The 13,117-nt window shown below is 47.1% G+C and overlaps 1 protein-coding gene across 4 annotated transcripts in view; it reads left to right on the top strand.

Annotated features, from left to right (window-relative positions):
* Positions 1-13,117, top strand: part of PLA1A (phospholipase A1 member A) — a 42,129-nt gene that overhangs the window by 13,226 nt on the left and 15,786 nt on the right. For 2 of the 4 annotated variants that reach the window (XR_005722986.1, XR_005722985.1), the window contains exons 6-10: positions 2,382-2,471; positions 4,223-4,390; positions 5,760-5,849; positions 9,747-9,859; positions 12,937-13,101. Coding sequence is in view for 2 of the 4 variants with exons in the window: in XM_040251017.1 (XP_040106951.1) it covers positions 2,382-2,471; positions 4,223-4,390; positions 5,760-5,849; positions 9,747-9,855; positions 12,937-13,101 (622 nt within the window). In the remaining 2 variants the exon portion in view is untranslated. The remainder of the gene's footprint in view (positions 1-2,381; positions 2,472-4,222; positions 4,391-5,759; positions 5,850-9,746; positions 9,860-12,936; positions 13,102-13,117) is intronic. The other 2 variants (XM_040251017.1, XM_040251008.1) reach the window with 1 other exon arrangement.

Raw genomic sequence — 13,117 nt, 5'->3', positions numbered from 1 at the left:
AGGCGAAGAGGCTGACATTTATTGGAGTGGCCCTAGGAGGAGACCCTCCCCCTCTGAGCTTCTGTTGCAGTGAGGAGTTTATCAGCATGATCTCCAAAGACTCTTCCAGCCCTATCTTGCTCTGGGACTGAGATGAATGATTTTATTTTTAGCCAGCATGAGACAGAAGGATTCTCATTTGTGGACCAAAACTGTTTGGTCATGAGTCTCACTCTGATTCAACCCTAAGCCTCATCTGAGGTAGTGTTTGGAGGGCACTTCTGCCTGGCAGGCACACGGGAAAGTCAGGCTGCTTTTTCAGGGTGAACATGCCTCGCCCCGGGACACTGGGGCATTCCACTCCTGGGGCAGATGCTCGGGCCTATCAGAACTTCTCTCCTTCCCAGGAGATGAGGCCAGCCCTCAGTCTGGTGAAGAATGAAAATTGCCACCTCCAATAATGACAGGCACAGGCAAGAACCCCCAATTCTGAATCCATCATAACCAGCGGGCACTCCTCCTCATTTCTACTCAATGTCAAATGCCCACAGAGTCTAGTGCTAGGCCCTGTGCTCAGTGTGTTGGGTACAAGAGGAAGTTACATCTGTCTCTGACCACAGAGTTTGCAATTCAACTGAGAAACGGCCATGTCTCATTCCATTTGGCTAGAAGCCTTTTTAGCATCCAAAACTCACAGATTCATGATTCTAGAAGTTCATGTAGTCATATAACTCAACCCTGTTTTCCACCTCCATTTCACAGATAAGAAAACAAAGTCCATAGCCCTCTGCTTAGTTATTAAGTTAATTAACCATGTTAATTAACAATGTTAACCCTTTACGTTCCTAAATTTGCTAAATAGGTGACCCATTGGTCTCTATTTACTTGTCCTAGGCCTCTCAGTCCCCTTCAAAGTTGTAGCCACTACCTAATATGATAAAAGAAAGTTTTTATTTTTATGATAAAAAACTAACTTCCATTTATTCAATTAGTCTTGATTGATCTATGTAGCAGGCACTAAGAATACTGTAATGCACAGGGCACCACATGGAACTTGCAGGCTAATAGGGAAAGCATTCGTTCACTGATTTGTTCAATAAATAAGTATTTGGCACTAACATAGGTACCGTAGAGCAGGGAGAAGACGGGTAAAGGCCCTGCCTTAGTGGAGCTTACATCCAAGTCAATTACAAGATAATTCTACCTCGTGATTGTGATAATGAGGGATGTGGGAGAAGCGTCTGTGACTTGGCAGGGGGTGCAGGGTCTACTTCAGGTAGGACTATTGAGGAAAATCTGTCCAAGGAGGTGATGTCTGAGGTGAGATTTCATGGATGAGAATGAGCCAGCACTGGAAAGAGCTGGGAGAAGACCATTATAGATGGGGAGGACAGCCAAAATGAAAGCCTTATGGTGGGTGAGGGCAGGAAGGAGAACCGTGTAGTTAGCACGCAGCGAGTGATGTGATGAGAAAATGGAGCAGGACCAGACTGGACATGGCAGGGAGTTTACATCTTATTCTATGATCAATGAGAATAGGGCAGCAATTTGGATTCCTTTAAAAGATGACTCTGCTGGGCAGAGCGTGGACTGCAGGTGGGCAGTAAAGGAAGGCCCTTTGGAAGGTGTTTGCAGTGGTGGCCTGGATGAGGGGCCGATAGTGGTGAGGCAAAGGTGGTGGGAGTAGAGATGGAGAGAAGCAGAAGGATTCAAAATATATTATGGAGGTAGAACTGACCTGACAGATGATGGGCAAGGAGGCATTCTAGGTCATCACTTATACCCTGGATAGATGATGGTAAACCAGTAACACACACTCCGCTGCTTCCAATTGTGACAGATAATATGAAGGAGAAAGTCATGGTTTTTGGCAGGTGAATTGGACTGATTTTGAGGGGTCAGATAGCGTCACACTGATGGGATAAAGGCTACCACCTCACAAACTCATCTCTTTGTAGTCAGATTATATTTCTCCTCAGTCATAGAAGCACAAAAGCATGCAAGAGACTGGAAATGTGGTCTCACACATATATATCTGAACTGTTACTTTAAGTAAAATAGAAACTATTCAACAAGTAAATTTACCAAGCTTATTATAATATTTACTGATTCATAAAAACTTAAGGGATATTTTTCTTGATTTTATTAGGCAAATATGAGTATCTTCTTATGAATTTATTCTTAGCTTCCTTTCAGCGTGACAAAACCTCTTAGAAAACCATCTAAGGGCTAGTTAGTTCTGTCATCTTCTAGCATTTAGGAATAAGTGGGCCCCCATTCAGCACAGAGAAGGGGTGAGTACCCAAGGTCAGACTTCAGGCTCTGCGGCCAGTAGACCCTGCTATGGGACCTGGAAAATGGCCCCTGAGGGAAGAGGGTAACAGGGTTCTGCCTTCTTGCAGATTTGGGCATTCGGATTCCTGTCGGACACGTGGACTACTTCATCAATGGGGGCCAAGACCAGCCTGGCTGTCCCACTTCCATTTATGCAGGTCAGAAAGCCAGAAATACTCAGTGTTTGGCTGCTCCAGAGACTGGACTTTGTTAACAGGTTTCGTGTTGAGTCAGCCAGTGTGAGCCACAGGAGTCTTCCTGACAGTGTCCCCTGCCGTGTCCCATCGAGCTTACTCAGCACTTATTGAATGGATGTCTATGGAGACAAGGAATTCTAGGGGAGGACTGCCTGAAATTAAAAGATTGCTCCATATTTAGGTCCTCTCCCTATGTCTCAGGCCCTACCATCATCCACCATCCCTCAAGCCAATAACCTCTCTTCTTCCTGGGCCCCACTTTGTGGCAGAGTCCACACTAGCTACATCCTTTGCAGTGCCGCGTTGTGTCAGAACCAGGCTGATGCACCCAAAGCTAGCTAGCTGAAGGTTCAGTTCACTGCACAACCATTTCCCCAAACTAACTAAATTTAAGTTCTCCAAAATTGCTTTCAAGATAATCTTCTTGAATACATTCAGTGAATATACATATCTTCTCCTCTAAGTTTACTCTTCTGGAATGTTCTTTTTGGATATACTGATTATGTTCTTAGCATAATTTTAAACAATTTTAAATTTATCAAAAGCTAAGCATTAAGGGTTGTTCAGTCTTTTGATATTCTTCTCATGAATGTAGCTAACCTATCAACAGTTCATATGGGAGTTTTGATTTCTGAATACTATGTTTTTAACCTTTTCCTGCTTTGCCAAATTTTTTTCATTTTAAAGATTCTTTTGACAATCGTGTTGAGTAACCACTAATCCAACTTATCAAATTCACTGGTTTTCCAAATCATGTTTCTCTTCATAATTCATAATTTTTTCAGCAATTCTGATCAGATTGGATGGTTTGATTTTAATGGCTTTTGAAAATTTCTTTGCATTTTAGTTGGTCACTTGCAATTTTCTTCACAATTGAGAAGAAAAAAACCACAATTTTTTTAAAAACAATTTGAGAAGGGTTTGGTGTGTGTTTTCCAGCTCCCTGTTGTAGCTAGAAGGTGGTTGGCCATGGACAGTGTCCAACTATGGGGGAAGGGAAAGTCCGCACACGGCTCAGGCTGGGTTCTGATCCCGGTGAGGGGGTCCCAAGGTGAAGGGAGAGCATGAAGACCTTAAATGCTGGAGTTATGGCTCACTGTGGACCTCCTAGTGCAAGCAAATTCATTCAGTGTGAATTATCACAAATTTAAAAATAGTCAACAACAACAATAAGAAACCAAGTGTTTGTTGTGTTGGGACATTTGGCAGATTCCGTGTGTCAGTCATTGGTTTGGCTTCCGTAGATGGACCATGAGCTGCTGCTGACTCCCTTGATTGTCTCTTTGTTGGATTGGGTTTAATGAGGTTGAATAAAATTGGTTGTGTGGGTGATGCTGAAGAAGGCAAAAATGTGCAGACCAATATCCATTTTGAGAAGGAGGGTCAGGATTGCCAACTCTTCATATGCTCCCATTTTTCAAAAGAAAATCTGCATGATCATGGAAGAATGGGTCTCTAAGTAAGCAATTTTATTGGTAAATTAAGCTTAGTTAAAAGAAAAAAAAAAGAATCACTTCAAAAAAGATTAAAAAGAAAAATGAGAGTATAGTAACCATGTTCATCAATATTTCAAAAATGTGGCTCAGGGGGATATCCCATGTATTTATAGCCTGTTGGACTATAACATTCAATAGAGTTACCGTAAGTAGCATGGAGGGAGTTTCCAGGTGTCTTGAACTGAAACCTTGGTTGTGTCTTTTGGCCTTGTTCAGGCTACAGTTATCTGATCTGTGATCATATGAGGGCCGTACACCTCTACATCAGCGCCCTGGAGAACTCCTGTCCACTGGTGGCCTTCCCTTGTACAAACTACAAGGACTTCCTTGCTGGACAGTGTCTGGATTGTTTCAACCCTTTTCTTCTTTCCTGTCCAAGAATCGGTAAATGCTCCTCCTTTGACTCCCTCTGACGACTTGGGGAGAGTTCAAGCCTTGTCACCTCTTCAAGTCCTGATCTCCCACGGTCAAAAAGTCTATTCGAGTGGGGTAAAGAAAATTTAAGTAATGTTCAAAATTCAGCTAGAAGGTGGCCTTTAGCTTTCTGTGTCCCACCCCCCCGCCCTCTGTAGTGCTTCCTGATGCCGTATGCACTCTGTGCACACCCTTCATACACACAGAGACCCTGACCTGCAAGTCCACCTCAGCATGTTCTCCAGAAGCATCAGTGTGGTCCAGATCCCTCGCACCCACTCTTGGACCTGATGCCCACCATAGTCTGTGCACCATGGTCTTCCGTGCTAGGCCAGCCATTCTCCAGTTCCTGATAGGCTTGAAATCCAAGTGCTGTGGGGGAAATCCCTAAGACTGGCATTCATTGCCTGCCTTAGAGGTGTGAGGCCACGTGCCAGCTGGAGGGGTTCCTAATTACTGATTGACCTGGACACATTCCTGGAGGATCCAGGCTAGTCTGGAGAGAATGGCTCAGGAAGGCTGAGGGATCCAGCCTCAGCCCTGTGCAGATCATTGTTGTGAATATCCTGGGGTTATCCAGCCTGAAGGGTTCCAGAAAAAACTCCTGGGTAATGTGTGGTTCCTCCCCCTCTCATTCGCCCACTTCCCATCCCCCAGCTGCCACTCAGAACTGCAGCAGTCTGCCATTGTTTATATGAATGAAATGAAGATCAGCTTGACAAAATGTTAAAGTAGGTGTGGTTTCCCATAATAAAGCAAAACAACATTACTTCCTGCTCATCAGGCATATGTCACTGTTTCCCACGCATGTGATGGACCAGATGGTTAACAACCACTTTACACTCTCTGCTCAGCCTCATCTCCCACGAGATTTTCCCTTTTTTCTAAACACCTCAGGGATGCTAACTACTCATACTTCCAAGAATATTTTTCATGTTTCCTCACCCAATATCCCTTTGCCCAGACTATACTTTCTGCTTGGAAAGCCCTTCTCCAACTTATCAACCATTATTCTTCAGCTCAAACACTTCCTGTGCTCCAATGCACAGGATACAAATACCACTAAAAGAACTGTCATATAGATTGTCTTGCAAGTTGAAGACATCATTTCATAATTTCATATAAATACCCCTTGGGAGTGGGCTAGATAATCTGAAGAATGTATTTACTGTCTACTTGTGTGTTTATCCCTGTCTGGATGGAGTTGCTGTATTCCAGGACTCACCACAGTTGTTTGTAGAATGAGCAGGTGCATGAATTAATCACTGAAAGGCTGGGTGCCACTGAACCCTGCAATGGCCTCCTCAGGGCCCTGCTGTCTTTGCTTCTTTATCTCCAGGGCTGGTGGAACAAGGTGGTGTCAAGATAGAGCCACTTCCCAAGGAGGTGAAGGTCTACCTGCTGACCACTTCCATGGCTCCGTATTGTGGTGAGTGGGGAGGAACGCCCTGCTCAACTCTGCCAGTGTGCAGACCTGCTGAGTCCAGGGCTCCATCTTGGGCTATGTCCAGCCCAGTGTGGTAGCCAAAGTGGGAGGTGAAGAACTGGGGCAAAAAGGTCATGGAAAGTGACAGGTGGAGGGCAGCATCTCCTGGGCTTAGATTGAACCCAAACTTATCAGAGCCAGCCCAAATCACTGTTCTCTGGATAAGAACCTGGGGGCATCTTATCTTTTGGTCAGTATACTGATCTTCATTCCTCCCACCCTGCCATGGAATCCTGCCCTCCAGTGCGGGCTCTCTCTCTAGGGTGGTATTTGGGAGAACTTTTTGGGTTTCTTCTTGCTGCATACATTTCCCCCTTCTCATTGCCCACCCTGCACGTCTCCACTCTAGCAGCTTCTACGTCAGGGTTTATGAGGAATACTGAACCTTCACATATATATTTCAACTGTTTACTGTGGCACCTAACCACTGCATTTCATTGAAGCTAAGATGCTGGTGATCATGAATGATGATTAATGTGAGAGAAAAGGGAGTCTTAGAATCTATAACATAAATTAAGGGCTGAACCATCCTCCTTCCAATGGTATTTGCATCTTATCTAGGTTGGCTATACTTCCTTTTTTTTTTTAAATCCTGGAGTCCTGTCTGCTTTATTGTGTGTTCAGAATAGAAGTATGCTGGTTTGGGTGGGAAATTATATGACCACCCTAATTCTAAATGATTTTTTGATCACTGGTGTCTGGGCTGGTTGTTGGAGGGATGTTTGTGGCCGTACCTTCCTGGTAGTAGAGGGCCTGAAGTTCAGGCTCTGTGGTCACCCAGACCTAAATTGTTCTTGAATTCTCCATTTACCTGCTGTGTGATCAGGAGTTCCGTAATCTTTCTGAACTTCTACATACTTATGTGGCAAACAGTACTTATTGCAAAGAATTAATTGTGAGGATAAAATAAAATACATAGTACACAGGCAAACACTGCACAGTGACTGGATTCAATAAGTAATAATTCCCTTCCCTCTGACAATGGGAAAATTTGGAAGCTGAGATGAGGGTGTTGGTAACTTCATTAGAGAGAATTCATGGCTACTTCTTAAGAATAAAGTGGGTCAGCTGTGGGCTTTTCACATCCATCCTCTCATCTGACAACCCAGCCCCGAGCAGTGATGTGCCCAAGGCTCCGTGGGAGGGTGAAGAAGTCAGGATTCAACTCCGGTCTTCTGACTTCAAAATCTTTACTCTGTCCACGCCATCACTGCTTGCCTCCGCACTCGTATCTCTGCCCCCTCTTCCGAGAACCTGCTCTTTTCAGTTGTCTTTCTCAGTTACTCTTGGGCCCTTGCCGCCGCTCAGAGGTCAGCCAGAGGCAGGATGCTTTGTTTGGGTCAGAGGCAGGGCTGCAGGGACCCGACTTCCCATTTCTACTTCCAGCTCCAGGGCAGCTTTGTGGTGCCTCCTCCCTGTCTGGACAGCCAGGGAGCCTGAGGCACACATGAAGGCTTAAGGCATTTTTAGATCCCTGCTGAGGGGAATTCACTGAACCAGACTTTTTCTGTTTCATATTTGTTGTGAGATCCCCTCCCCATTCCCCCAGAAGTATGGTTATGTCTGTTCAAAGACCTCAGAGGGGCCTGCATCCTCTGAGCCTTCCATTCTGAGCATCAGAGATGGGCCCCTCCTCTCCTGGCAGGAGGGTATGTGTCGCCCACCTGGTACCCCACCTGACATCATCTCATCCACTCCCAGGTCACTGTGGCACCAAGCACCCACTCCCCAGCACTCTTGACCTGCCTCGGCCTCAGCACTGCTCACCAGGGCAGCTGTCACCCTTGGCTTCTGCCAGGCAGGTGCCAGCATGGACAGAGAATCTGCTCCCAAAAAATCATCTTTCCAAAAATACTATTTTTCTCTTGTAGAGCAACATTTCACCCAAAGTGTTTTCTCTCCATCACCCCATTCCTCACAGTGTACTATGAGGCGATGTTGGGGGTTACTGATTCCACACGAAGGAAGTGAGGCACAGAGAGGTTTGATGACTTAGGCAAGACAACACAACTGGTAAGCAGCAGGGCCTCACCTTAGATCCAGTTCTTCTGGCAAACCTTCCAGGGCTCATGTGCTGTTGCCCTTGTCACGCCCAGAGCAGGTAGGAATTTCACTACCATTTCCCATCCACCAATGTTAGCAGACCTGGCCCTCCTAGGGCTTCCAGAGTAATCAGAGAAGAGATAAGCAGAACCTTAGGAAACTGTCTTGATCACTGATACCTGCTGGTAAAGTGATATATCCAACTCAGCGCAGAGAATTAGATTCCTAAGACTATGTAAGTAGACGTTTGTTTTTTTTTTCCCCACATTTTGATTATCCACTCCTGTTCAGCCCTTGCCCGTCAACATAACACTCTGCATCCACAGTAAACAACCAAGAAAAAGAGACGGGGGGACGCAGCAGCTGCTGTTCCCCTCTGTGGAGGGGCAGAGTGCAGTAGCTCCTGTCTTCTTGTGGGTTCTTGGCAGGAGTCCGGGTGCTAACCCCATGAGCCCATATGGATCACATCATTACTTCAACTTGGGCTGTCTCCCTAAATCCACTTAGTCCCTCCTCCCAATATTCACCCAGAAAACATAACAAATGAACAAAGAACGGGTAGGGCAGAGGTGAAGGACTACCTCTTTAGCTATGTCCCAACCAATAAAGAAGTCTGTGAAAATGCTCAGAGACCAAAGTCACAGCCAGCTGCAGCCAGATGGGCTTACCCCTTATTGGGGAAGGGCTAGGGTGTGGGGCGGAGAAGGCAACAGCACCCCACTCCAGTACTCTTGCCTGGGAAATCCCATGGACGGAGGAGCCTCGTAGGCTACAGTCTATGGGGTCGCTAAGAGTCGGACACAACTGACCGACTTCACTTTCACTTTTCGTTTTCATGCATTGGAGAAGGAAATGGCAACCCACTCCAGTGTTCTTGCCTGGAGAATCCCAGGGACGGGGGAGCCTGGTGGGCTGCCCTCTATGGGGTCACACAGAGTCGGACACGACTGACGTGACTTAGCAGCAGCAGCAGGGTGTTGGGGAAGCTGCAATCCTTCTTAACCTCTCTTGACAGAGGGACCGCAGACCCAGGGGTATCACCATGAACCAGGCTGCTCACCCAGTCTGTGCGGACAATACCAGCTTTGAGAGCCCCAGTTTCAGTGCTGCCCAGGAGGGCGGCCCCCAGCCACCACAGGGAGGGCCCCCAGCCACCACAGGGAGGGCCACAGTCATCTCCTGCACATATGGTGGATTTCCTGACACTGTGTGCATGCTAGGGGGGAGGGGCGTTGCTATATTTTATGAGTTATTTAGTATAAGATAGACACTGTTTGGTTTTCAGAATCACACTATCAGGATAATGTTGCCAAACAGAGAGGAGAGGCACATTCTAGGATTACAAGTAATAATAAAAACTATCATGTATTGAATGATTCCTAGGCACAGACACTGTCTAAGGACTTTATATGTATTAACTCATTTAATTCTCATTCAGAACTGTGAGGTATGTAATTTTGTTATCCCAATTTACACTTGGCAACAGAGGATGATATAGTTAAGATAGCATCACCGACTCAAAGGACAAGAATTTGAGCAAACTCCAGGAGATTGAAGGACAGGGAAGCGTGGTGTGCTGCAGTCCATGCAGTCTCAAAGAGTAGAACACAACTGGGCAGCTGAACACAATTTAGACTTGAGGAAGCTGAGAACCTGTGATGAGAGGTAACTGCGCCCAGGCACACAGCTGCTAAGTGTTAGAGTGAGATTTCTAACTGCTGTGCTGCTCTCTGGGATTTTCACGCATTGCACCCACTGACCTCTGGCCCAGTTGTCTGCTCTGCTTTGGTTTCCCAGTGCATCACAGCCTCGTGGAGTTTCACTTGCAGGAGCCAAGAAACAAGGACACCTGCATCACAGTCACTTTCCTTAGCAGCAGCGTCACCTCCTCGGTCAAGATCACCATGTACGTAAGTGTCCCATATGGCTGGTTTCTCTCCTTCTATTTATATACACGCATCCCAGGACATGCTCTGTGTGGTCACTGATGGGTGGGCGGAGCCAACTGGGCCAGGGGTGGGGGTGAGGGTGGCACCTACCACAGATGGATCCACAGACACATGCCAGGCAACTGTTCCAGGTTCAGGATGAGTATTGGGCCCAAGAAGAGTGTATTCAGACAATAGCAGGCAGGCAGCAGTAAGGGAACATCCCAACAGGGGGTGAGAATGTGGGAACTAGGCCCCTGACAGGACGTTGTGTCAGGAATCCAGGTAGGGGCATCAGAGATGCCAGCAAGTAGGAGGACCTCGGCCATTGGCACAAGCAGGGCTGGTGAGAACCTGGGAAGCCCCTACTCCTGGGTGGAGGGATGGGGGGAATGGGGAGGGGGGCTATCAGAGTGGGTTACTGGAGAAGACTTCCAAGCAGAGGGTAACTTAGCCAGGGAGTGCCAGGTAAGGGCCAGTGGGGTTGATGCCCAGTGGTGCCAGTCCCTGGAACTGGGGCTGATTTTCCTCCTTTGTGGAGTCACACTTAAGCCAAGCAGCTGGTGGGACCAGGCTTGATGCAAGCGGGCAGAGATCCTCAACTGTAGGGAGCTGCAAGCCTGGCAGGGGACAGCAACTCAGCAGCTGTGGTGCATGTTTCTTTAAAAAGCCATTGATTAATTACTCATAAGCAGCAGGAGGCAGACTAACCAGATAAATCTCTGCCTCAGTCAAGGTTTAGTCTGGAAACTAGAGCCCAAGCCAGGCAGTCCAACAGAAAGAATTTAACACAAAGAGCTAATTACAAATATGTTGGGAGAATTGAAGACCCAGTAGAGGATGGGGAAGCAATGCAGAGGTCAGCAATAGGAATCATTCCCACTCCAGGGCCACAGGGACAAAGCCAAGTGGTGCTGGTAGAACCGAGTAGGGATGGGGGGTGGGAAGGGTAAGTGATTGGCAGGAGCTCAGAATCACTGCCTGAAGCAGCCTCCCACTCATGCCTGGGAGCCTGAGGAATGTAGCTCCCAGCAGGAGGGGTGCAGTGCAAACAGGGGTGTGATCAGTGCCCATACGTGCAAATGCACAATTGTCAGCAGTAACAGGGGCTGTGAGAACAAAGAAGATGGAGACTAAGTGTGGAGAAACAATGTTTGAGTAGAGTTTTGAAGGTTTTGGAGGATCCTTCCCCCCAGACCATGGGTTCGTGAGATGTGACCTTGGAGGCAGTGGTATCAGGCATGGGGACAAGAGGCTGGGGGAGCTAGTCAGGGCCAGACCATGCCACCCCTGGAGGACAGCGGAGGGATTTGGGGTTTTATCCTGAGAGCAGTTTGGAGAGCTGCTGGAAATTTTAAACAGGAGAGCGACAGGATCAGATCTGGGTTTGGAAACACTTCTCCGGCTTCAGGGATGCACATTAACTGTGCTGTCAGGGAAGATGAGTTTCCTCTTGGAGGAGTGCACATCTGGACTACCAAACACTCTGCCACCAGGCAGGGTTCCAACTCTCCCAGGCCACACAGCACAAGACAGCAGGCAGTCAGGACCCCCACACAGACCTGGGGTGCCCACATAAGCCTTGCAGATTATACAGCTGAGTAATTTTCATTAGATCAGTTCAAGATCATGTTAACTTCTACAAGTGGGTTTCTATCACCTCTCCAGCCCACCTCTCTGTTGGGTAGATGAGCCAACACTTGCAGGAATCATGATAATGACTCTGGCTGATTGTTAGAATCACCTGGAGAGCTTTAAAGACTGCTGAGAGCAAGCCCCGGCCCAGACCAGTCACAGAATCTCCAGGCATGGCCTCACCTCCTACGCTTTGAGAATCTTCCTGAGTAATTGGAATGGATATCCAAAGATTTCTTCTTCTCCCCAAAGAGACTTGCATTACTGTTTTGAAGAACGATTACTTCAATTCCTTGGGTTTTGTTTCCTCTTGCAGAACAGAAATTGAAAAGAAGGGAAGGGGGTTTATGTGTGGTCTTTCCCCTACTTTTTATAAATTTGTGAAACCCCAAGATTTCCTTCCAATTAGAAAATGGACACAGGTCAAGTCCCCAGGCCACCACAACTAGTCCTTCTAGTTTCCAAGCTTTCCATCCAAGCAGCCTCTTAAAGTGAACAGTTTTGTTATTTTTCCTCTGAAATAAACACTTTTGAAATCAAAAGAAAAAAAAATGGACTAGCTTTTATACAAAGTTTTATGGGATCTTCCTCAAAAGGACAAAACAAACTATATGACTAACCCTGGGTTAGAAAGTACACACAGAAGACATTTCCTCAGCACGTAGAGGCCAGAAAGGAAAGGGAACCATGCTCGGCTTAGACAATACACGATGGCATTCTGAGGGGAAAGCAGCACCCTTGGGAGCTCCCTCTTTCTCACAGTCCCTCTTTCTAAGCCCAGAGGAGCCTGCCCCTGAAGGGCAGCTCAGGGCAGGGCACAGGGAGCAGGGGCTGAGGTTCAGACCTAGGGCTGGGTGACACCAAAGCCGCAGCCGGAAGGAGACCACACCTGGACTCCACCCCAGCTCTGATTGGCCTCAAGGCCTATTACTTTTGCCTGGGAAATCCCATGGACAGAGGAGCATGGTTGGCTACAGTCCATGGGGTCACAAAGAGTCAGACATGACTGAGCGACTTCACTTTCACACTTTCACACATTCATACTCAGTCTGAATAGAGAGAGTAGTCTTCACGCAAAATTCTTAGAACTCAACATCCTGGAAGAGGCCTCTGACCTGAGAGTAAATATCTTCACTAACCTGAATTTAGATCATCACTAACTAGGACACTTACCCTGATGTGTAAATCCTGGAGCTACTGTTTTGCTGCAGGATCCACCTGTTTACTTTCAAAAATCAGCACCTATATTTTGCTTCATGTTCAAAGCTGTGCGGTGTGGGCAAGGTGCTGGTAAGGATGATGCAGAGGACTGTGTGCCCACCTCCCAGGGACTAACTGACCGGGCTACCCACAGAGCCCATGGGAGCCAAGGGGAAGCCAAGGCCAAATGTGTGACAGTAAGTTACTTTCCCTTTCCCTTCCAGACCTAAACAGCAGCGTGTTGGGAAAGGAGTCCTAGCTCACCCCAGCCCTCAGTGCCAGCTAAACCAGGTGAAGCTCAAGCTTAAGGCTTCCCACAAGGTTTGGAAAAAAGACCAAACGACCATCATCGGGAGGTTCTGCACCGCTCCTCTGCCTGTCAATGACAAGTAAGCCCCAGATCCA

Source organism: Oryx dammah, unplaced genomic scaffold (assembly GCF_014754425.2).
Source record: "Oryx dammah isolate SB20612 unplaced genomic scaffold, SCBI_Odam_1.1 HiC_scaffold_2, whole genome shotgun sequence".
Classification (NCBI taxonomy): Eukaryota; Metazoa; Chordata; class Mammalia; order Artiodactyla; family Bovidae; genus Oryx; species Oryx dammah.
The sequence above is the reverse complement of the archived record's forward strand: the minus strand, read 5'-3'. Positions and strand labels throughout refer to the sequence as shown.